Source organism: Ixodes scapularis, unplaced genomic scaffold, assembly GCF_016920785.2.
Source record: "Ixodes scapularis isolate PalLabHiFi unplaced genomic scaffold, ASM1692078v2 PGA_scaffold0__279_contigs__length_252992795, whole genome shotgun sequence".
Lineage (NCBI taxonomy): Eukaryota > Metazoa > Arthropoda > Arachnida > Ixodida > Ixodidae > Ixodes > Ixodes scapularis.
This window is the reverse complement of record NW_024609835.1, coordinates 196,232,879-196,255,349: the sequence shown is the minus strand read 5'-3', so window position 1 is coordinate 196,255,349 and position 22,471 is coordinate 196,232,879. Positions and strand designations below refer to the sequence as shown.

Here is a 22,471-nt window from a genome sequence, read left to right as displayed (position 1 = left end):
TTGTGCATAAGGCGGTGACAACTTCATTATATTCTGACGCAATTTAACATGCTGCTGATGACAATAAAATACGAGGGTGGAGGGAGCGAAGCCAGACGGCAGGCCAGGAATCGAGGAAAATAGTTGAGCTATAACGTACTTTACTGTATTGGCGGTATTTTATCACGCATGTCATGTTGGAACATGACCACTCTCTCAACCGCTCTTCTCTCCCCCCTAAAAAAAAATAAAACTAAATTGGCCATTTTTGAATACACCAACTTCTGTTTACAAACAAACCGGTGCACCCCTAGCGGAGGCGAGCGGCTTCGTGCATCTTTTATCGGGTATAGGCAAGAAGCGCGCCGTCTCCTGTCAACAAACCACTTAAATGCGGTGCTGTCGGCATTGGTGTGAGTTCCTGTGCTCTTTTTTCCGTCGAGAATGTTGATCCTGAGTTTTCCTAGTACTGTCCGACTACTACAATGGCCTCAGCAAAATGTACAAGGCTTGTGACAGCGCGCAATTGTGAGTTTGACGCACGGCGATCGATTCCGCGTGAACGCAGTAGATTAGAGCCTGATTTACTTGATGAAATCCGCTTGCTAGTTTCCGTTTCGACCTCAGTCGGGCAGCAAACTAAGCGACATCTAGAGCTGCAGAAGGCGACGATGAAGCTAAAAATGGCACAAAATCAAACCGAACGAACCAGGTATATCAAGTCGGCGATCGCCTAGTATCCACTATTTACACCTAGCAGCCTTAGCGAAGACATTTTCTATGCTGAAACAATTTTAGACGTCCAGAATTTCTGCGCATCGTAATTACTATCTCGACAGCGCATACCCTTAATGTGTTTTACCGGCCGCTGTCGTCTGCACGAGCATAAAACCGTTTGGACGTACGGACGATCGTTTGAACGTGAATACAGATGAAACGTAATCCGTGTTGTCGAAATATTGCTTGGGGGCTTCTCAGACTACATGTTCGAACAACACAAATAAACCTTTCGGCAAAAAAGTATTCATAATCCTCGGCGCTTACCGCGCACTCGATCGTGGTCTGACGGATTCTCTTTCGACGGCACATGTTTATGTTCTCGAACAGATCGGTCAGGTATGAAACGCGTTCAAACTTTACAACTTGTTCAGCTCTTTCGGCGCAGTCACAGCAGGCATAACTGTCCAATTTTTAACCATGCGACACATATCTGCTGATTTCTGCCAAAACAAATGAGCAACGTCCGGCCCGCAAGGTGACTTTCTCCCACACCACAGGCCGGAAGGGCGAGGGAAGCGTTACCACCACGGCGTAAGGACCTTGAGCTGGTGCCATAAACTAAATAGAAGCACGTTCAACAACTTTAGAAGCTGTCTTGCCCTCCTTTTTTATATTCTTCTTTGTCATTTATTTCTTTCCTACCGCAATGTCAACGTCGAAATTTGCTTCCCGCTGAGATACGATCCACCTTCGTCCATGCGCTTTTATTTTGCACTGATTCACCAGCAACCACCACACTCTAACACAGAAAGAGGAAGGGGTAGCAACAACGGCGTGCTTACCTCCTCTCTATTTGCGCTCCCCTATACGGACTCAAGGAGTAGGGAGGGGCAAGAGCTTTTTCTACTTCCCCGGGCAGACGGGAGGGAAGTTCGGACCTAACGCATCATCGTCTTTCGGTATCGTTTTCGCACACATTGCACACATTTTTTTGAGAAGCGCTGTTGAGCTGATTCAGCATCAGAGGTAGCAGAAGCCTTCTTGTAATTCAATCTTTCATTACGAATGCGGAGAGGACCTTGGTTGCATTGACGTTTATATCCTTAATTATGTAAAACAAGAGAACACAGCCGTTTGAAACAGCGAATTTCTAGAGAAGTGCTAGAAGTGATTCGTACACGCTAAGATGGGCTTTTCCTTCGTATACACAACGACTTTATGACAACTTTGTGTCCAAGAAGGTTCCGTTCTGTCTCTTTTTATTGAGTGCCAGCCGAAGATCGCCATGATTTTATATTTTCACGTGTCACCAACATTACAATGTTAGTGTTGTGCATTGTGAACGAAGATTTGAATCGTCAACGATCTCAATTTGCGCTTCCCGTACCAGTTGTGTAATATGAAGATGAGATGACGTGTACTGTCTTAGCTTGACATTCTGCTTTACATCAAATAGTTTAAGAAGAAAGCTTGAGTGATTACTATACAATCAATTGGCCTGTGAGTATTAATGTTGAAACACTGGTTCATGCGGGCCACAGCCTGTGGTTTGCAATGTCCCGTTGTCCCCAAACCGAAGGCGATTGCGCTCTTCAGAAAGGGCTAAACTTACTTGACGTGTGACGGACAGTACATATATTTACAGTTTGGCAAAAAAAATGAAATTAAACAGAAATGCCAATGAGAAAATGGGTAAATTTAAATCGTGATTTTGCCGGATAGTGTTTAGTCAAAAGTCGGCTTGGGGCTGAGAAACTAGTTATTGAACCCTCCTTCGCTACCACGCCGTAGCCAGGCTTATCCATCACCTTCTGAACGTCGCGGTTTTGACCGCATTCATGTTGGTCAGAAAGTGATCTTTCCGCCCTTAAAACATCGCATTAAGCTGAGTGAATAGCCCCCTTAAAAAGGTTAATTCAGGGCGACTATTTTGGCCGCACACGAACAGCGTTCAAACAAAAACAAATACTACGATATCAGAACCGGCGTCCCTCGCGTCATTCTACGACGCGCCTTGTAGGGAAGTGAACACATGGCTGGTCGGAACTGCATTGGGATTAGGGGGTTGGTTCATACGTCGTTGCTTACAATTCCGGTATGAGCGTTCAGTTTTTACTTCGAAATTCCTCTTTTAGGCCATGGCCAATACCTTCTATGGAATAACGTTTTTGAGACAAATTCAACATACTGGGAACAATATATATGTATTGCTCATGGGATCATCGAGGAGATACATTCCCTTAAAACGACAAGTACAAAAGTCTGAAGGGTAGAGTACGGAATGAGTGATTTGGTAAATGTGCGTTCTTGATAACATTTGTATATGCTGCGTATGGGTATGTGCTCGCTGTATACGAATTGTTCAGCTGATGCTATTGTATGTTCTGGTACATGGAATCTATGGATGTATGATAGATGTCCGCAACACAGTGACTGCTCGAGTAAAGAAAATTACTATTGTGGCTTATGAATAGGGGGGAATCTATCCATAACCTAGATTCTTTATATCCTTTTGATTGACCCTGCCATCTGGCGTCGAGCTATTGAACCTCTTTTGAAGATTCACACTAATTTGTTGATACCGTGCACGATTGAGCCAAGTAGGCTGCTTTGAACTAGTTCCTTTAAGATTGCGTTTGGTTTCGCGAATGGTTTACCATTCTTTTCTTATGTGCAATTGTGGCGATGTTAGACGGTTTTCGGTGTCTAACATCGCCGTTGTGAGAACGAAAAGGCTGAGTGACTGCGTTTGGAATGGAAGTTTCCTTTCCTGCGCGAGAAACTGGCGTCATGCGTACAGCTTATGAAAAGCTCGTGTGAAGCTTTTATTGTTACTCCTTTCACTCTGAAGAAAGTTACATTTTAAGATGGAGGAAAATAAACAGAGTGCTTTTCTTGCGATATCTAATAGGAGGCAGTGGGGCTTCGGATCTCCAATAGCACGGGGTATTTGCCTATCCGAAAACTATGCCGACTATTTTCAACTTGATTCGCGGCAGCGTTTTGTGTCTGCTCGATTGGGGGCCATCATAATAAGATGCACATGAGGGAGGAACTTGGCTTCCCTGCTTCTTGTTAACAAAATCCATCCCTTTCTGAAGGAACATTAGTTAGAAGAGCGTTCCTCACTTTACGAAGAATGTATGAATCTTGTCTTTTCTTCTAAGACTATTATTAGCGGTCACACCTGCAACGCGGAACCCCCGCCTTCTAGGAACGAGAGTCACAGTTACGCCAACAAGAACAGTCGTGGGCTTTGTATTTGAAGGGTAAGCATTTTACCCTCCACTTACCGCTGAATCTTTCTGGCTCAAGATGTTTCCCCACCACCGAAGACGACAATGTGCCTACGCTGTCGCGTTCAGCCCCTTCGCATCGCTTCTAGCGATGAACCGAAACTCCGAATTCTCAAAAGAAAGAAGCACAAAGTGTTCGAATGTTGCCGCAGTCCAATGAGGGTATTGCACTAAGTCTGCAACATCTTACGACGTGCTGTATCTAAAGTACTAAGCTTCATTGAACGCGTCAAAAAATTCGCGCTTTAAGAAGAAAACTGCGACATCAATACGGTACAAAGCCAAGAGAGCGTAATTCGACTTACGACACCATTCCACATCCCTTGATCTTATTTTACTTTTTTTTTCGCTTTTTGTTTTTCTTAAGAGATTGTGATTCACTCGAGGCCCGTTCACACGGGCCTCGAGTGAATTTTGTGAGTATTGCTTTTTTTTGGTTGCCGTCTTCACCTTCTTTTCACCTTCCTCCACCTTCTCATCATCGTGCGAAAGTATCTCTCGCTTCAAATTTGTCTTCCTTTGTTTAGATTTTTTTTTCAATGTTATCCATTGCTTTTCTTCGCAGACATATGAACCTTCCTTTCTGCGTTTCTTTCTCATATTAGAATGAGGTCGGTTCAATTGTGAAATAAAATTTAGTCAGTTTAATAGAAAATGATATGTAAATATTTTGTGGGTCTTGTCAATCCGCTAAGATGACTTGATTGAAGCAAGGTAACAATTAAAATAAACTGCAATGTAAGAAAGACGCCATTGATCTTTCCCTGATCCTCAGTGCAGAAGGAGGCAGTTGGGCAAAATGGGAGTCTCAACTGAAGAGAAGGGAAGTGTTCAGTTTTTGCAGCGAAGAAGCTTTATATGTGCTTCATGAGCTTGTGTGCAATTTTTGTGAGTTTACTCTTCGCTTACCATGCGCTGAATTCACAGAAAATATTGGTCTGTTTTGCTCCATGATACTTTGCTCACGAATCACTGGCAGTCATTTATTTTAGATGTCGCCGGGCTTGCAAAACGCTTAAAGGTTTCTACCGTCTTCAGAGGTTTAGAAAGATTTATTTTATTACTTATGACCCTGCTCTCTACATTTGCATTCCTTTTTTGAGGCCTTGATTTGTTGCCTCCGGAAAAAGGAGATGTGCCTTGTGATGAAATCAGTGGCGTGATCGAAATGTTTACTGCAATTACTATTTAGTCCTCGTTAAAAATAAGGCTTCAATTTAACCCACTTGGATTGCTGCCAATTTCAGGCCGTTTACATAATGAAATTTTATGGCACTGCGCCCTTTGGTTCGCCGAGAGGTTTGGCAACAAGGGAAGTCAAATTACAAGTTCAATGGCCTTCCTGGTGTCAATTTTGTACTATACAGTTCTGTTCGCTTTTTTCGTGTGCGTTTGTATTATTAAAGGCAACAAGAAACGAGTGTAACCAAGAAACAACCGTTAGGTTTTGAATGTTTTATATAGGCATATTTGCATATCACGCATCGTCCCTTCCCTTGCCCGATGCATTTTCTTTTCTGCAGTGAACTTGTTTCCCAGAAGAAGCACACCGATATAGCCCAATTTTATTTCAACTAATGGAACAGATAAGCGAACACGGCGATTAAAGTTTAGCGTGGGCTAAAAACAATTATGACTTTAATTGAGCTGAATGCCTCTAAAACATGTCAAGCGCAGAGTTATGCGCCTTTATGGTGGATTGTAAGCTCACCGACACGACGTGCGCATATTTAAAATGCATATCACTTATAGGGGCAGCCTTAAGCCAAAGTCACATTCCTTACACTTCGTGGAAAATATAATCTACAAACAGATCCGAACGCAAGCCACCGCCAGATCCGAGCTTCGAATGCCGCATGTCAATGATCCGGCATTCGAACCTCGGATATTGCGGTGACTCGAGTTTGCAGACTGTCGTTTGTATGCTGTATGATCAGTGCGACCCCGGCTCTAGGGTTTTCGTGTTCGTGGTGTGTGGCCTCGATGACGTTACGATAACACGACACGTAATCAGACGTGACGTCACGTAGTTACATGAAATCATGTGACAGTATGAACTTACATCATAACATGACGTAACGTGTCACTATGATGCCACGCCCTTCCGAAAAACTCAGTTTAACGTTTCACAATCTGAATCATGTAAGTGAAAATCTTAATGCATTTTTTTCTGGAAATCCGAAATCCAGATTGCAAACAGATGAATGATTTCTAAAAACCTTAAATCCCTATAGACTTAAAGTTCCAGAATCTAGATAGCGTAAAGGTTTACGCTATCTAGAGAAAGAAGCAAGGCCGACGATCCCGGTAGTATCATGGACAATCCTTTTACTCCGTAGATATAATTAACATAAATAGTCTAAATATACACGTAGGACCTAATCGTAGTTGCTACACTGGGTTTTTCGGTAGGCCGTGGCATCATTAAGTGACCTCGTTATGTTTCGTGACTCTGTGATGTCACGTGACACCATTACGTAACATCGACAACGTCATGTTTCACAATGACGTAACGTGACGTTACAGTATTAGGTGACACAAGCTGTGGCGGTTTTATATGTATATTTACCAAAACTCGCGCCTGCACCCTTTATTGGCCACTTTACTGTGCCGCAAAAGGAGTTGCACGTAGACGCTTTGCAGCAGCTGGTCATGGGCGCCGCTAAAACCCACCTTCCGTTTTTGTTTTCTCTCCTTACATTTGCTCCGCATCATCATTGCCACTGCAAGAAAGGTTGTATCCATTTTAGTTTTACTGTGTCCTTCTCTCTACCATTGGCCTTCCTGAGGCTCGTCAACGCCCGCTTTAGTTGCTCGGCTTCTTGATAAAGTCAGCAATGGCGGTTGTAATCTGGCGCCCGTGGAAAGTGTTGATAAATGCCACGTATTTATAAATTATAATGCCTTTTGCGAATTTCCAAAGAGATACAGAGCAATTTCTTCTTTTTACCACGCTAGGACCTATTACAACAATTCGTAATTCAATGAAGACAAATGAGTGTGTGTACGTCTCGGTAAAGTTTGAAATTAATCAGTATAAACTGATGTAACATAAATGATGTTAAGCAGACGATGCCACATCCAGTCTTATACCTTCCTGATCACCCCTCTAGGCCAACTAGTTTTTTTTTCCTTCAATACATCTCTTTCCCTTTCTTTACATCTTAGTCCCACATAACGTTTGCTCATCCTCTATCTTCCTTTCTCGTGCCTAATTTTCGCTCTCTGTACCGGCACTTTATTTCTGCCGCATCAATATAGTCATTCTTACCCCGTCCCGTCGATCCGAGCAAAATCTTGACCCAAAGGCGACCCCTGCAGTCACGTACCTGCCTCGCTAGGGGCAGGACAGTAAACCGGCGCCATGTCCTCGGCGTGGCGGATCCTTCTGTGCGCGTTCAAGTCCTCGCGGCAAACGAGTCGATGCCTATAGGCAGGGTACGATCACCGCCGCCCCGGGCCGTTGCCTTGAATAGTGTACGCTTGTCTCGTCGGCCCAGCGGAACGACCATTTCGGGGCCCGGCTGTTCTAAGCTTTTCAAGGACCTCGTAGCACAATAGACCTGCAATGGCCCGAAGTAACGGTCGAACGTTGCGAACATTTAAGCTAAGCAAAACAGAAATGCAATTTACTATCGGAGTGGGATGGACCGGGGCGACTAAATTTGCGTGTACGCAAACACACACACACACACACACGCACAAGAAAGGTTGTTTCGTATCTAGAGTATATACTTTATACACCATTCCAATATTTACAAGTCCTCAGCCAAGATCTCTTCTGCCGAGCAGGCACATATGTTTCGCTTCGAAAAGCAAGCAAATCACGCGCTATAACAACAAACACTGAAAATTAAACTGGTCAGAATCTATTTAAAAAAAAGTCTATAGGTACTTACAAATATGGTCCTGCATCGTTTAAAAAAGTACGTTTTTTATTATTTTGTTTTACGTTTGTTTCGCCAGCAAAGTAGCTATTGTAGAAAATGTGAAATCGATGGCTTACAAATTGGATGAGGTCCAACATTTGGCAGGGGTAAAGCTCGGGTTCAGAACGCAATGCTATTCGGGGAAAAATACGTGTAGATATGTCAGCCCTTTTAGAAAGCACCATTGTAAAAATGGCTGACTCGAAATTTTGGCTTCGTTTTTAAGCTGCTTTTCTAAAATTAATTTCGAACGATATTTCATATTGTCGACAGCAAAATGAATTGAGGGAGCGATTGTCGGAGATATTTATTTTATGCCTCAAAGAAATGTAACACTGATGGGCGTTCGAAATAAAAAAAAACATATCGACATTCTATACAAATAAAACTGGCATTAGTAAGAAAAAATTCAGGCACATACAGGCACTCACACGTACACACAATGCATATCGAAGACAAATAGAACGTTCATATTTTACATCACACATAAATGTGTTCCTCTCGGCTTATTTAAAAAAAAATATATATATATATACGGGAATCGCTAGGCTGAGTGAGTGGGAAGTCAAAAAATTCACCGGTGAAAAACGGTTTATAAAAAAGTTAGACAGAACAAAAGGAGAGCGACTGAAATTTTAAAAAAGTTCGTGACCTGTTCTCGAGTCTTCGAAGCTTTGTCAATATGTTTCGCAAAGTTTCAAATGTTATAAGCGGCGTTTTTATTTATAAAAACGTACATAGGCACATCCACCGAAATATAAAGCGTGAGCAAATTGAATGTAACAGAATAAAAAGAAAAAGAAAATTGAAAACAAAAAGATCAGCAGCGTAATACTCCTGCTTCAACCACCTTCCCTCGGTCCAATTTTTTGTTCGTACCAAGCTCTCTTGTTCGAAATCAAATTTGGAACGTATTTCTCCTGTCGTTCGTTGAGCCCCTAGTCATCGACATCATCATCGGAGGCAGAGTAAAGCGAGGCGAACCGCGTCTGTTTTCTGTTGGTGCTGTACAGACGCCCTAAATTTCACTCATTCGCTGCTCTACAATTCACAAACGCAAAAAATACACGCTGAAGCTGCATTGCTACTATTCTCCCACGAGCCAAACCTTGGAAAAATACAAAAATATCTCTACGATATGGTCGCTCTTCCCCGTAGGCACCTTTCCACTGTAACACATATTCATACAGTTTGATTTTTTTTTAATATTCTTATGGAGTGTTTTTTCCACCAAGTCTGTTTGTTGAACAAGTAAAAACAAAAAAAATGTGTTATTTCCACCAAATCTGTTTGTTGAACAAGTAAAAACGAAAAAGGGATACAGATTTTGAGTCGGGGCTCTTGTAAAAAATTTAAGAAAAACTTGTCCCCTGCCCGCTCCCGCTTTCGCACCGCAGGCTTAACCCAATTCCAATAAAAATGAATAGGATCATGTGATCAAGTGAAAATTTCAGGAAAAAGCCAATTGGAATTAAAGGGTTATAAATGAAACCAACTATTGTATTTTACAGCCAGTGGAACGGCCCGGGAAAACCAGTGGTACTAAAAGTACCCACTTGCTCGACTCACTGTCCGGCTCCGCTACTAAGACATGAGTGCGTCTCACAGCGGGTCCGACGGTCACTGAATGGCAACCATGAACCATCCAGCCCCGCCGATCAGTGATCACTTTTATATCCCTCGGCTCCCCTGGAGATCACCCCCGCCACCATGCGGGGGCACCTCCCTACGTGGGAAGTTACGAGGGGCACCACCTTTATGATAGCTTACCCTGGTATGGACCCCGCCTCAGTGGCTCCGCTTCCATGGTGTAAGCTAGGGTTCCCAGGCCCTTTTTGTCCCCCCCGTCCACATGCGGAACCCCAGTGCTAGGGTTCCCCATCCCAGGTGGGGGGGTTTTCGCCAGAGCCTCCGTTGCAGCAATAAAGCTGGCAGGGCGCACCACGAGCAGGTGGAGGTTGACTTCCCACGCGGCAACAACCGCGGGGGCTTGCGCCCCGAAAAAGGGATACAGAAGGAACATCTGGTGCTTGACAGTCAATACAATGGACCTTTTCCGAGAAGCGTTCTGCGCACGCGCGAGCGCCCGATGACAAGCGCCGCAAGTCGGAACGAAAAATCGAGGAAATTCGGAAGGAGGCTGGATATCAGCGAGTAGAACACGTAATTGCAGCATATATATAATTGTGTTACACGAAAAAAGAACGTCGACGGAAAGGAAAACACGACGTTTGGGTGGACGCCACGGATGCCCCTCTTTAAAGTCGCGTTGGGCAGGCGCCGCTGCTCAGAGAGCGAAGAAACTGGTAGCGTAGCTCCCATTATCGATTCGTAGCGCAGGTAGGTCACTTCCTCGATTTTTAGTTGGTGCAGCCACCGCCTGGTGCCGTCGGTATGTGGAAAAGCTCCATTAAAATATCTGTCAATACGCGCGAAGATATGTAAAAAAGGCGGCATAAAGCAGCTTATAGCATAACTTTATGTATTTTATACTCCATCATTCGCCTCTCTTTTGTAGATTTTATGTGCTCTTGTGTGCAGAACTTTTCCTTTGGCGTGGATAGACTACATAACGACTTTTTGCGTGCTTCTACATATATCTCCGTTACTGAAAAGCCTTTCACGGTAAGCAAGGAAGCGCGTACTGTGTGTCGTATGCACATCTGTAGATAGTCGGTATTCGTTCGCGCAACGCTCCTAAAGGGTCGCACGTAAATACGCAAAGAAATAAAAGATCAGTGCATTCCACTAGCCGTGTAACATAACAAGAAAAAAGAAACAGGAACAAAAAACGGAACCAAGTCTCTCCTTCGACTGACGCGGTGAGGTCGTGCGAGGTGAGTTCATGTGGAGACGACCGGAAGATAGGAGGAGACATTTATAAATGCGACACTGAATCTCGGCAAATACGAGAATGGACGTAATAATTAAAAGCGAGCGTTTTGGTAAGTAGATATGAATACTCGAAAGGACAGACAATCGAGGACGCGGGCGGAAACAGGGCTTCTTTTGAAAGATGTGCTGTTTCCATCCTTGTCCACGATCTTCTATCCTTTCGTTGCGTCGCGATTTTTTTTTTTTTTATACTGGGGCAGCGGACAGATTTTTTTAAAAAAGTACCAACCATCGCTGTTGCTTGCCCCATGACTTCCAAGAAGAGGGAACGAACATAGCTGCTGATTTTAACGCGTTTCTCTATATTCCTATGACAGTCTCCACCCGTGAGCGATATGAAGGTGAACAGCCCACTTCTTGTTTTTGACGCTCCTGCAAGTCTTGGGACAATCTCTGTTCAAGAAGAAGGCTAGAAAGCAAAGTTTACACCCCAAGCCACGTACCATTTGAGACGTTGAGAGTTAATATAGCCTTTGGGAGCCGTAAAACAGGCAAGAAACCAGGTAAGGTGTTCACCTTCATATTGCCTGCAGGTGTACCTCCTTTTAGGCTTAAGGTTGTTCGTGTCCACGTCATTAAAAATATAAATATTACTTAAATTGTATATGCAAATTATGGCGTCACATGGATGACGCGTTGTTATTGTTACGAGGTGCAGCTCTTTGTTCATAGCTGACGTAATCGTTGTATACGTGGACCGCATATCTCGGTCCCGTGTGTCGTGACACTAGGGGTCATGTGGTAAGTTGGTTTGTGCCAGTTTGCGTGACGGGATCCCGCAATTTGTGCTACCGTGACTCACCCGACAACGTGACGTGGCTTCACGCTACACAAAATGCCGGGGTCTCACGTAAACTAGCGTCCCGAAAGCTTAAAGGGACGTAAGCCCGTTGAACTTGCGCTCTTTGGCATTACACTTTCGTGGCGAAGAGGGAGGGCAACACCAAAATATTCTCTGTCTAGTAAAAATGCAAGTAGCCCATGGCTTAAGAAGGATCGCTCATCGGGCTTAGTGTGGGAATTCTACGTTCTTATTATTGTTGTATGATAGGCTCGCTGTGAGACTAATCGGCTTGACTAGTCGCCGCGTGTTTTGCGAGACGACCGCCTCGGCACTGCTCTATTTAGTTTTAGTAAGATGACTCACTATCCAATTAGCTATAGCAGGAAGGAAAAATGAACTTAAAAAAAAAAAACGTTGGGAAGCGAAATTGTTAGAATTAACAATTTTCGAATTAACATCGTTCCCGGAACCATCACAATTTGTTGAAAAGAAAGAAAAAAAAATTGTGATTTTTTTTTCTTTGGTAAATTAAGGGTTCCTTTCCATGAGACAATGAACAAAGATTTTAAAATTGCGGTAAAAGAAAAATAGACCTCCGACAGAGCCTCCATTTTTATCGGAGAACAAACTTGACGATTCAGGAGAAAAAGACTTATACTCTCCCGTAATCAAGTTGGCGCACCTTTGCGACTTCATCAGCGGCGACTCTTAAGTGAAAGGACGGAGGTCAAAGCAGGGTAGAATAACTAAAACGACTCCACAGACGCCAAATATTCAAAAGGAAATGGTGCAGGTGAGCGGAACAAAATTTATGCGCCCTCCTAATTTACTCGCACCTAAAGTTTTCACGTGTCTTTGCTTTATTTTACACTATAAGTGCGGCAAAATATAGAGTTTGTTGAAAAATGCATATTCTGTTCGCCACCTTTGTTCGTCGAAATTCTGAGTGGGCATGTTTTTATGAATATAAAGCGTAAATGTCCCGTTTCACGAGGTACACAATACCAAAACCATGCAACAAAAAAATTAAATGAAGACAGGAAAGAATGACAACGCTGCGTTGGATTCTCGAATGAGATTTTCCCTTCAAGAACCATGGGCGGGCATTGTGCTTCATCTCTTTTCATCTCAAAGCGATCAACTCGAGAGCCGGGAAATTTGCCGGCGGGTCCTGTATCCGCCTCGGTAAGGATACAATTGAAAATTGCACTCGGTGATCCTGCCGAGAGCCGTTGGGTGCTCCGAGCTTAATGGGTCAATGCACCTGTCTATGAAACTTTGACTTGATTTTCTTTTTTCAATATTGATGAAAAAGAAAAAGAAAATTGGCATCAATCTATCTAGACTTTAAATTATTTTCCCAATCACTGCCACAAACACGCAAAACAAAAGTTGCCCCTTTTCTGAATTCAGGCAGATAACCACGAGAAGGCACTACATAAAAAAAACGAATACTGTAAAATCAGACCCCCCCCTCCCCCCCCCCCCCCCACACACACACACCAAAAAAAGAAAACAAAGAAAACAAAGAGGTTTTATTTGCTGAAAAAATAAGCACGCCTTTGCACGTAAATACTATGAACGTCATAGTGCCGACAGCATGATTGGAAAGCATTTTCTAGTTGGAAAAAGCCTTAGTGCAGGATATTCTACGTTGCGTGCCGTAGATGAAGGCGGAAAGCAGATTGCACTCAACTGCTGCGAAAAAAATTCGTCTGCGTCTCGCGGTCGATCGCTGGGAAAACGGCTCCGATCAGGGCGCTGACGCGGAACTCGCAATTAACCTGTGACCCACGCTGGGCTCCTGGGGGCGACGTAGAACGTATCGCACTAAACACAGACGCTTTCCAGGGCCGCGGCTAACGAATTAGAGAAAGCCTCTGTTACCCAAAAAACACCAAACTGCTGGATCGCGGTCACTTGGTTTATAAGCCGTGTTTGCAATACAAGCTGCGAGGAAGTTTAACTTGTACAGCGCCTGAAAGACGAAGACAGGAGGAAGTCGAGACAGGACCTGAACATCTCGTCCTCCTCGCGTCCTCGTTTTTTAGGTGCTTTACAAGTTAAATATGTACCAATTAGCCCATCTATTCATAATACTGCGAAGACGTGCTTGAAACGCCGATCGTCTGGCGACGTCTCCTCCTTTCCACCCACTTTCTCCCTCGTCACGCGAAAACGTGGCGCATGCGCGATTGGGACAATCCTTCGCAGGAGGCGTCCGCCATTAAATTGAGAACACACCCCTCAACTTTGAGCCAGTGAATCTTTGAGGTGCATTTAAACGGGGACGTGTCCCCCGGAACAACTTCTTACGAAATCAGCGACGTCACCTTTCCTGCGGTTCAAAATCCGCCATGATCAAATGGAAGAAAACGTACCAAACTCAACCACTGGTTCGCGGACGACTGGAAATTATGTCCGGGGACAAGTCTGCGGATTCGAGAAAAGCTGTGTATCAAGTAGGCAAAGGTCATGTAATGGGAAACGTGGACCTCTCGTACTTCGAGTTTGAAGTTTTGAAACGCGCTCAACCCGAACTCACAAGGTTCGGTATTACTCGTTATTTGACGAGGGTGGCGTTGAGCACCGCAGCTTTCATCACACTAGGTTTTTCGCACTAGCGACGTCGTAAATGCGAATTCGCGAGTAAAATTGCACGATGTGCATCGAGCCTTCTATTCTCGCTTTTGCCTGGTCTGGCGAGCTCCGTGCCAGGTCCACGGACCCGGCTAACTTGGAAGGATCCAATCACGCCAGACTGCTCGCGCAACACCTGGCCGCAAGAGCCGTCTTTTTTTTTTTTTTTTTTTTTCTTCTGTTTTACGGACCATTTTTAATGTTCCTTCGTATGGCTTTTGCTAGTGTCACCGCATATAGTTTGAAAGTACCGCATTTCTATTATTCCTTTGCCGACAACAGCCTCACTCTAGCCGAGTATGTTTCGATTTTCTGAGGCATCATTTAACAGCAGTAGTCAGGACAGATATGTTTCGTCACTATCACCGTCCCAGTTTTGAGTCGCCGCCATGCGCCACTATATTGTGGCCGGCCAGCTTCTGCTGCAACGCTCCGGGTCGTTTCTCAGTCACTTAGTGCCGTGACGCACGTATTTCTTGGGAATCGCATACTAAAGTTCCGTATTTCGCGGGTGCTGCATGCCTGCTTTCTGTGGCTCCGGGTGCAGCAACAGATACGAGAAGTACAAAATACTCTTCCGCTTCCCGTGAGGCAACACCGCAACTGCGAAGGGAAGGATTACTTGGCTTGCAATTAAAAAACGAAAAATTCCAAGTGCAATGCAGGAAGCAAGTTTTGTGAGAGAAGTGTATTTCGCTGATCTTCACGAATCACTCGACACCTAGCAGCCGATCAGGCCGCTTCGAATGAGATTGGTACGGCACAAACGATGCTTGAAAGAATGACTGCGACTGAAAATTTAACCAAACACTCTTGTGGGAATGGGCACTCAGGCGGTTGTCATCTGAGTATTCTTTTTGTCGTCAAGAATGAGGTTTTTCTAGAATGCTTAGATCCAGCAGGGGGAGTTATCGCCATCATCATCATCATCATCATAAGGCATTTATTTTTGCCAATAGACAACCAATAATGGTCTGAAATGTTGCACAGTGGAACAATTGTACAGCTGTAGAACGCACTCAGCAATATTTATTTAAAAGATGCAAACAAAAATGAAATTAGCATGCAACAATACACGACAGCGCATTGATAACGACGAAGAATAATCTCATCAAATTGGCTATTGAGATTTACGTATTTATCAATAATAATAAAAAAAAATTGTTATGCCAAAGATTGTTTCAACCTATCTGCATTTTTGTTTTTCGTTATATCATGAGTTGATATCATGATATATAAGAATACTTTATGGGGTCAATGCCCCCCTAAAGTATTCTAGGTAAAAAGACAACAGCCCATGATAATCGTCTCAGCGATAGACACTGTAGGTCAAAATTATAAAGCAGGAGTGCATTGCTGTACAAATGCCTACGGCCAAGGTATTTGCAATAGATTACACGCAGTAAGCGTGTTTGAACTGACTATTTTGGCAGCATCATGTGTAGCGAGCGAATTCCAAACTATAGAGCCAAAATCTAGTCTAGACCTGATAATAGAAATAATAAACGAAGGTGAAAAGCATGGCTTGCAGACTTTATAGTTAATCTAGTAATCCTTCCCAGTAAACTAAATGCAGAACAGACAATGTAGGTGACATGACAGCCAAACGAAATAAGTATCAAATTAAACTCCAAGATTAAGTCTCTCTTAAAATACATTTCCTATCCCGTACGCACAATTAATGCAGCATTTCACGTTTTTTTTTTTTGCAGAAAAACCTTAGTTCTTCCTGTATTAATGATTAAGCATTTTTCCCACACAAGTTTAAAATCTGCGATGCGTCTCTCTGAAGAAGGTAACAATCGTCAATGGAACTAATACTCAAAAAGAGCTTGTTATCGTTTGAGTTTACTACGAAAGTAGATATGTCAATGATAAAATTCAGAAACTAAAGTCGATCCATACTGAAGCCCTGATGTGCTCCCGATAACAGACAAGAAGAATCAGAGAAATCATTAAATTGCGTACAACACAGCGACGGTCACTCAAATAGTTTTCAAGGGCATTTAGAATCGGAAGAGGAGCCACGTTTTGTTCAAATTTGTGCAATAAGAAAGCGCGGTTAACCATATCGTAGCCCTTTGAGAGGTAAAAAAAAACAACGTCAACCTGACCACGATTGCGAACAAAAGGTACTGAATAATCAAGCAAAGTACAAATGTTTTGTCTCGACCGAGCGTCCCTTGATAAAATCATGCTGATGTGAACTCCTACGTTGCGTAAGATAAAAAGACAGACGGGTGTACATCATTATCTCAAATACCTTAGCAAAAGAACTTAGCAAGGATTCGAGGATATAGTTTCCAACTTGTGAAGTATCCCTCACCTTATGTATAGGAACAATAGACTCTTTCCATCTTATATGGAAATACACCCTTTGAGAATAAAATATCACATATCTTCTCTAAGATAGGCGCACAAATAATTCAACAACCTTTAACAATATAGTTAGTAGTATGTTCTGTACCAGATGTCAGTTTCGGCTTTCGTTTCCTTATCGCAGCTATGATTTCGCAAACCGTGACTTTGTTTACCGCACAAAACATCAAAGCAGACAGGATCATAAAAAAATGTACTCTCTTTAAGCGTATCCGAGAAAAACGAAAACCCACTGAAGTGACTTGCAAAAAAGTTAGCGATATCCTTTGGGTTAGACAGAAAATCAGAATCAATTCTTAGGCTGATAAAGTGCGCGCTATTTCTAGCATGTTGTTAAGCAAATTTCCGAAATGTATCTGGTGTGTGGGAAAGTACTATTTTCTACTAGGTTTAAATGCACAGGTTTGTCACAAATAAGTAGCTTTTTAACAAGAGAAGAATAAATACTGATCATAGCTTACCACATTTGCGATCCATTTCTTTTGCACAATTTGCGACAATGCCCTTATTTCTGTAATATTAAACTAGATTTTTAGAGCACCATCAGTTTTTGTTTATGGGCTTCGATGTTTTTTTTGTTTTTTTTTATTAAAGATTTTAATTTGAATTCTCACTACCCTGGTAAATGACCTCGCCGCTGAGTCGACAGGAACATCTTTAAAATAACAGACCAGTCGTAATCTTTAAAAACTAACTATATTAAACAAAATAATTGCCTCCGTTAAATGAGTAATACGTATGATTCGGGCGAGCTGCAGATTTCAATGACTAATGGAAAGCAAGAATGAGGGGGGGGTGATAAGCGTCTGCCTTAACAAGTGAAACAGCTGCAATCGTTCGGCCGAAGATTGGAACAGTTGAAAGAAAAATATAAAATACATTCCCAACGCTGTTATCAAACTTATTTAATTGACTAAGACCATTAAAATGTAATACATTCAATAGATGAGACGATTTCTTTGCCGTTAAAGTGTTTCGACTATTAACAAGTCAGGACTACCAGTCAACACCAGGTAGGTTAAAATCACCATAAACATGCACCCTGAACTTCGAAAAGTCAGTTTCTTTTTCCAATGTATCAAAGTGATCATAAAAAACAGTATCTAATAGAGGAGGGAAATTATAATTCCCATTCAGGTAGTTGCAACCATCATTCAAAATCAGTTCTATCCAATCGCATTCTGAATAGCTTTCAATGCCATGTCTTCGATTAGAGGTAACTGGCTATTTGATGGCGATTAATACACCGCCTCTGAATTTCTTTCGAGTTAGTCACTGCCACGACGGTGAACGGTATATGAAGAAGAAAAATAGCCTGAACTTAAAATGTTTTTTTTTTTTTTTTTTTTTTTTTTTTTAATTGAGGTTTCAATTAGACAAATTATAATAAAATTCCAACGGTACATTTGGCAAAAGTGCGTCCTCTTTCGTTCGTAGACCACCAGTGTTTTGGTAGTACGCATTAAGTGTCTCCTTCATTCATCTGGGCATGATAATTTTGTTCTAGTACATGAAACGTCCAACCTTACAAAGAACGGGTGAAAATATACAACCTCCAGGCCACAGCTGAGGTTCGTTAATGACTTCGAATGATTCCTGATTCACCTCGACACGGCAGGAAGGGTTTGTCGCAAAAAAGATCCTCAGTTTAGAACAGCAAACCGTGTTTCCCGCCAGCAAAGGCTCGACGAATAATCAAACGACAGAAGCTGTCTTGTCTGCAGCCAGACGCGAAACAAACAATGCTTTCCGAGGGCAGGAGACTACGCTCACTTTTTAAGCCTTTCCAATCTCGACCGTTGGTTTGGTTCTTGAGCGCCTGTTCACGAGCATGAAGCCATCGGGCACTTCTGTAGTTTCAGGTGCTCACCTTAGCGCTGACCGCGTCGTTGACCAGCATCTTGAGCTGAATCCCGCTCGTCAGATTTGTATTGACGCACTTCGGCATCAGCTGCCGGTAGAAAGCGTTTTGGCACCACAACGTCTGAACTTGAGGGTTGCCTCGGCGCCACGGACAAGTTTGATTCCGCCGTGACGGACGAGTGTTGAGCCCTTTGTAATACCGATGTAGAAAGTCGATCCAAAAAGTTTTCCTTTCAGGTAAAAAACCTCAGAACGGAGATCTTTATATTCTTCTCTGAGACATTTCACCGCTGCCCTCAGCACTTCTATTTTAATGGCAAGGGTGTTAGACAGTCTTCTACTACTCGCTGAATGGAGTCTTCCTCGGTGATGCCGGTCTTTGTAGCAGCAATGTCTTCTTTTGCGTCCTCAGAAAGTGTGTCCGAATCATACCTATCCTTCGAGCTTATAGGATGATGACGAGTCAAATTATTGCATTTGTGACCACTTTTCCTGACAACATCAGCGCTTAGTTTTCGCCAATAACAACGTTAACACGGTCCCAATGAAATCTGCGTTTTCAACCGCCTACAAAACTGAGGAAGTTCTGTTATCGCAAATGCGAGCGGAGCAGCTTCCCCAAACGTCTCTCAGCTTCGGCGCCATTCGTTAGAATGGCGCAATATTTAGGCGATCTTAGAACGTTCCTGACAACACTTTCAAGGGCGAACGTGGTATAGCTGCAACATCACGTCCTGGATCGACAGTTGCTATCGAAAACCAAGCATAAAGTGCGAGAACGCGCCCGTCTCCTCCCGGTGCGGCCTGCAGCCGTTTGAGGTCTATTCCCGTTTGATCAGCTTACCCGCACATGCAGGACACGAGCGAGGTGGGTTGCAGGCTGTCTATGGAGTGTTCATTCCCTGGCTTGCTGGTGGGGATAATTTCTGAATGTTTTGACTCCTGGGCAGCTCGACCTTTTCCATGTCTTGCTGATGCGTCTCAAGAGCGTCTGTACCGAGCCCACGTCTAGGTTGCTGAGCTGCTCGTTTTAGACGTGGTCCTCGCCGGGTGCCGTGTTGCTCTCTACGTCATGGAGCGCGTTCCAGACTTCTTCGAAGAAGAAGGGGGCGTAGCGGTAAGGGTTCGAATCGCCTTCAAAGTCATGGTACGGAGGTCCTGGTGGGTGCCGGGGAAGTTGCGAATAAATTTCGGGAGGGTTTTGCTGTTGATGCGTTTGCTTTTGCTCTGGTCCAGGAGGTGCCGAAAAAACTGCCAAGCATCTGGTACCCAGTATCTCTTGGAGATCGAAGCACTTCTTGTTTCAGTAGAAACATGCAAGTTGGGTCAAGTTCTCGACTGCTTCCACCGGGATTGCCGCGATCCATTTCTTGAGCTTGCGGTTGGGCTTTAGGCGTTTGCTGCGCTTGATCAGGCTGTGCCTCACTTCCCACAAGTGGAGCAGGTGCGTGTTCCCCCCGGGGGTTTCTGTAGCATAATCAGCCTCTCATTTCTTGCAACTGAAGAAAAGCAGTCACATATGTTGAAAAACATGTTCCTATTCGCGTTCACAATGTTATCAAATAAAATAAAATTAAGCTGTTCCGGATGAGAATTTGCTGAGTAAAACAAACTCAGAGTCACCTGATTGTGCATAACTGTTTTCACAAAAGTTAGAAGAGAATTATTCATTCACCTTCCATTGAATTATTAAAGGAAGCACATGATCAGCCCTGTAAATTGATTTAATTAAGACTTCATTCTTGAGTGAAAACGATGAAAACGACATCCTATATCACGAGACAAACGAAAGAGCAGAACGAAGAAAACGAAGTGCGGAGCGAGATCGCCTCAACGAATACCGAACGACGCACTGCACACCGAACGCCTCAACGGACCACAACGTTTGTTGCCATTGTAAATATTGTACATAAACCTTGTTATTCCTCCCGTTAACGCTATTGAACCAAATCATGGTGCCGAAACCTGGGAGCTAATCACCAAGAAAAGACGTTCAACGCCAGCCACAATGACCTCGGGCAACCCAAGCGACCGAACAACGTGAACGACAGCGGCTGCTATGGAGACGCTCAAGAAGAAGCGAGGAGTCGTCCGATCCGTGATCACAAGGCTCATCAACGAGATGAGAACAACCATGAACCAGCTTCCCGCGCAGCAAGGTGAGCTTGAAGATAAGATCACTCGTCTTACGTTAAATGAAAAATCACTTCGGGAGCTCGACATGTTGATAGCGGACCCTGTTGATGAGAACAACATAGAAGAGGAAATGCATAGTATACTCGCTTATGAAGACTCCATAAGCATTGCCAGGTCAAGAGCTTTGAGGGAATTTCAAAAACTACAGCCAAAGAACAACGAAACGACCACTTCGGCTTCTAACAACGCGTCACATTCAGAGAGACACCGGGTAAACAGTGCGACTGTCCCGAACGTGAAATTACAGAAGTTGGAGGTGCCGAAATTCAACGAAGAGCTGGCGGAGTGGCAGACATTTTGGGACCAATTTCAATCGTCTATCGACCAGAACCCCGTCTTGTCTCCAGGTAATAAGCTGAAATACCTCAAGGTGCACCTGGTCGGCAAAGCTGAGACACTGATCAAAGGAATGGCGGTAATCGGTGATAACTACGACACTGCCATAGAGCTCCTCAAAAAGAGATTTGGTCAACCTCCTCTTATCGTGAACGACCACCTCATACACCTTTTGAACATAAAGTAAATCTCTACGTCAAACGCAGTGGGGGTGGACTCCGGAGACTCTATGACAACGTGATGACCTGGATGAGGAGTCTAAAAAAGCCTAGGAGTTGACTCAGACTTGTATGGGGTACTGCAGCATACACTACTGCAGAAGTCTTTTCCTTCGGAGCTCATTCTGGGATACAATCGCTGGTTGATTGTCAAAAAACGACCACAGAGTGAAGAAAAAATTAACTCAATAAACTTCTCGAGTTCATTGACAACGAGGTCGAAACCAGAGAGAAGTGCAGTCAGCTCACACCCCAAACATCGCAACAACCCACACCCGATTCACATCGCCCAGAACGCCACTCTGAGAGGGGAGGAACGGCGACAGCTTTGACCAGTGCCACGGAACCTGAGCTAAGGCGCTGCGTGTTCTGTAGCTCTGAGGAGCACAACTTGGAGAACAGCACGTCACCTCTGACGATCAAAGAAAAAAAGGACCAGCTGAAAGGGGAAAACAGGTGCTTTCGGCGCACAAAACAACTCCATCGCTCCAGAGAGTGCAGATCCGCGCACAAACGATCATGTGCAAAGTGCTCAGGGAAACACCTGACCGTAATGTGTGACCCCAAGTAGGCGGCGACATGGCAGCCTACTAACACCAGCTCGACTCCTCCTCAGTTTATCGGCATCTCAAGCTCCAGCACGACAGCTCACAATCAAATACTACTTCAGACGGCCAGCATACGAGCGAGTGGTCACACCGAAACATCCCTAGGAGCACTGATTGACGGAGGGAGTCAACGAACCTTCATTGATCGAGACACCAATGAAAGGCTTGGATGTCGACCGGTCGGAAAGGAGGAGCTAACGATATTCGCTTTTGGTGACTCAGGGCGTGGGACAAAAAGAAACTGTCGTCGTGCAAAACTTGTACTCCGAAGCCACCACGGGCCCGCCGAGATCGTAGTCGAGGCTTTGTTGCTTTCAAAAATCTGCGGAGAGATCCTTACTTTCGCTGATGGCGACATCATAAGAAACGTGCTAAGACAAGGGATCACACTCGCCGATCTACCTGTGGGGGACTGTCAAGGGGAGCGTGGAATGAGCATTCTAATAGAGGCAGACTACTATTAGAGAGTCGGCACCGGAAACGTACGTCGCGTCAACCTTTCGTTAACCGCAGTGGAGATCATTTTTGGGTGGTCTCTACAGGAACCCATCAAAGTAAGCAACGCCGCCAACGTATCCTTGACAACAACCGTTTTCAGGATCGACGTCGACGAGAACCCGAATCACAA

At 43.9% G+C, this 22,471-nt stretch overlaps 1 protein-coding gene across 1 annotated transcript; it reads left to right on the top strand.

Moving 5' to 3' along the window:
- Nucleotides 1-20,544: 20,544 nt before the first annotated feature.
- Nucleotides 20,545-21,204, top strand: LOC120842883. Its single transcript, XM_040214088.1, has one exon. The coding sequence runs from the start codon at nt 20,545-20,547 to the stop codon at nt 21,202-21,204; it is 660 nt and encodes a 219-aa protein (XP_040070022.1).
- Nucleotides 21,205-22,471: the final 1,267 nt, after the last annotated feature.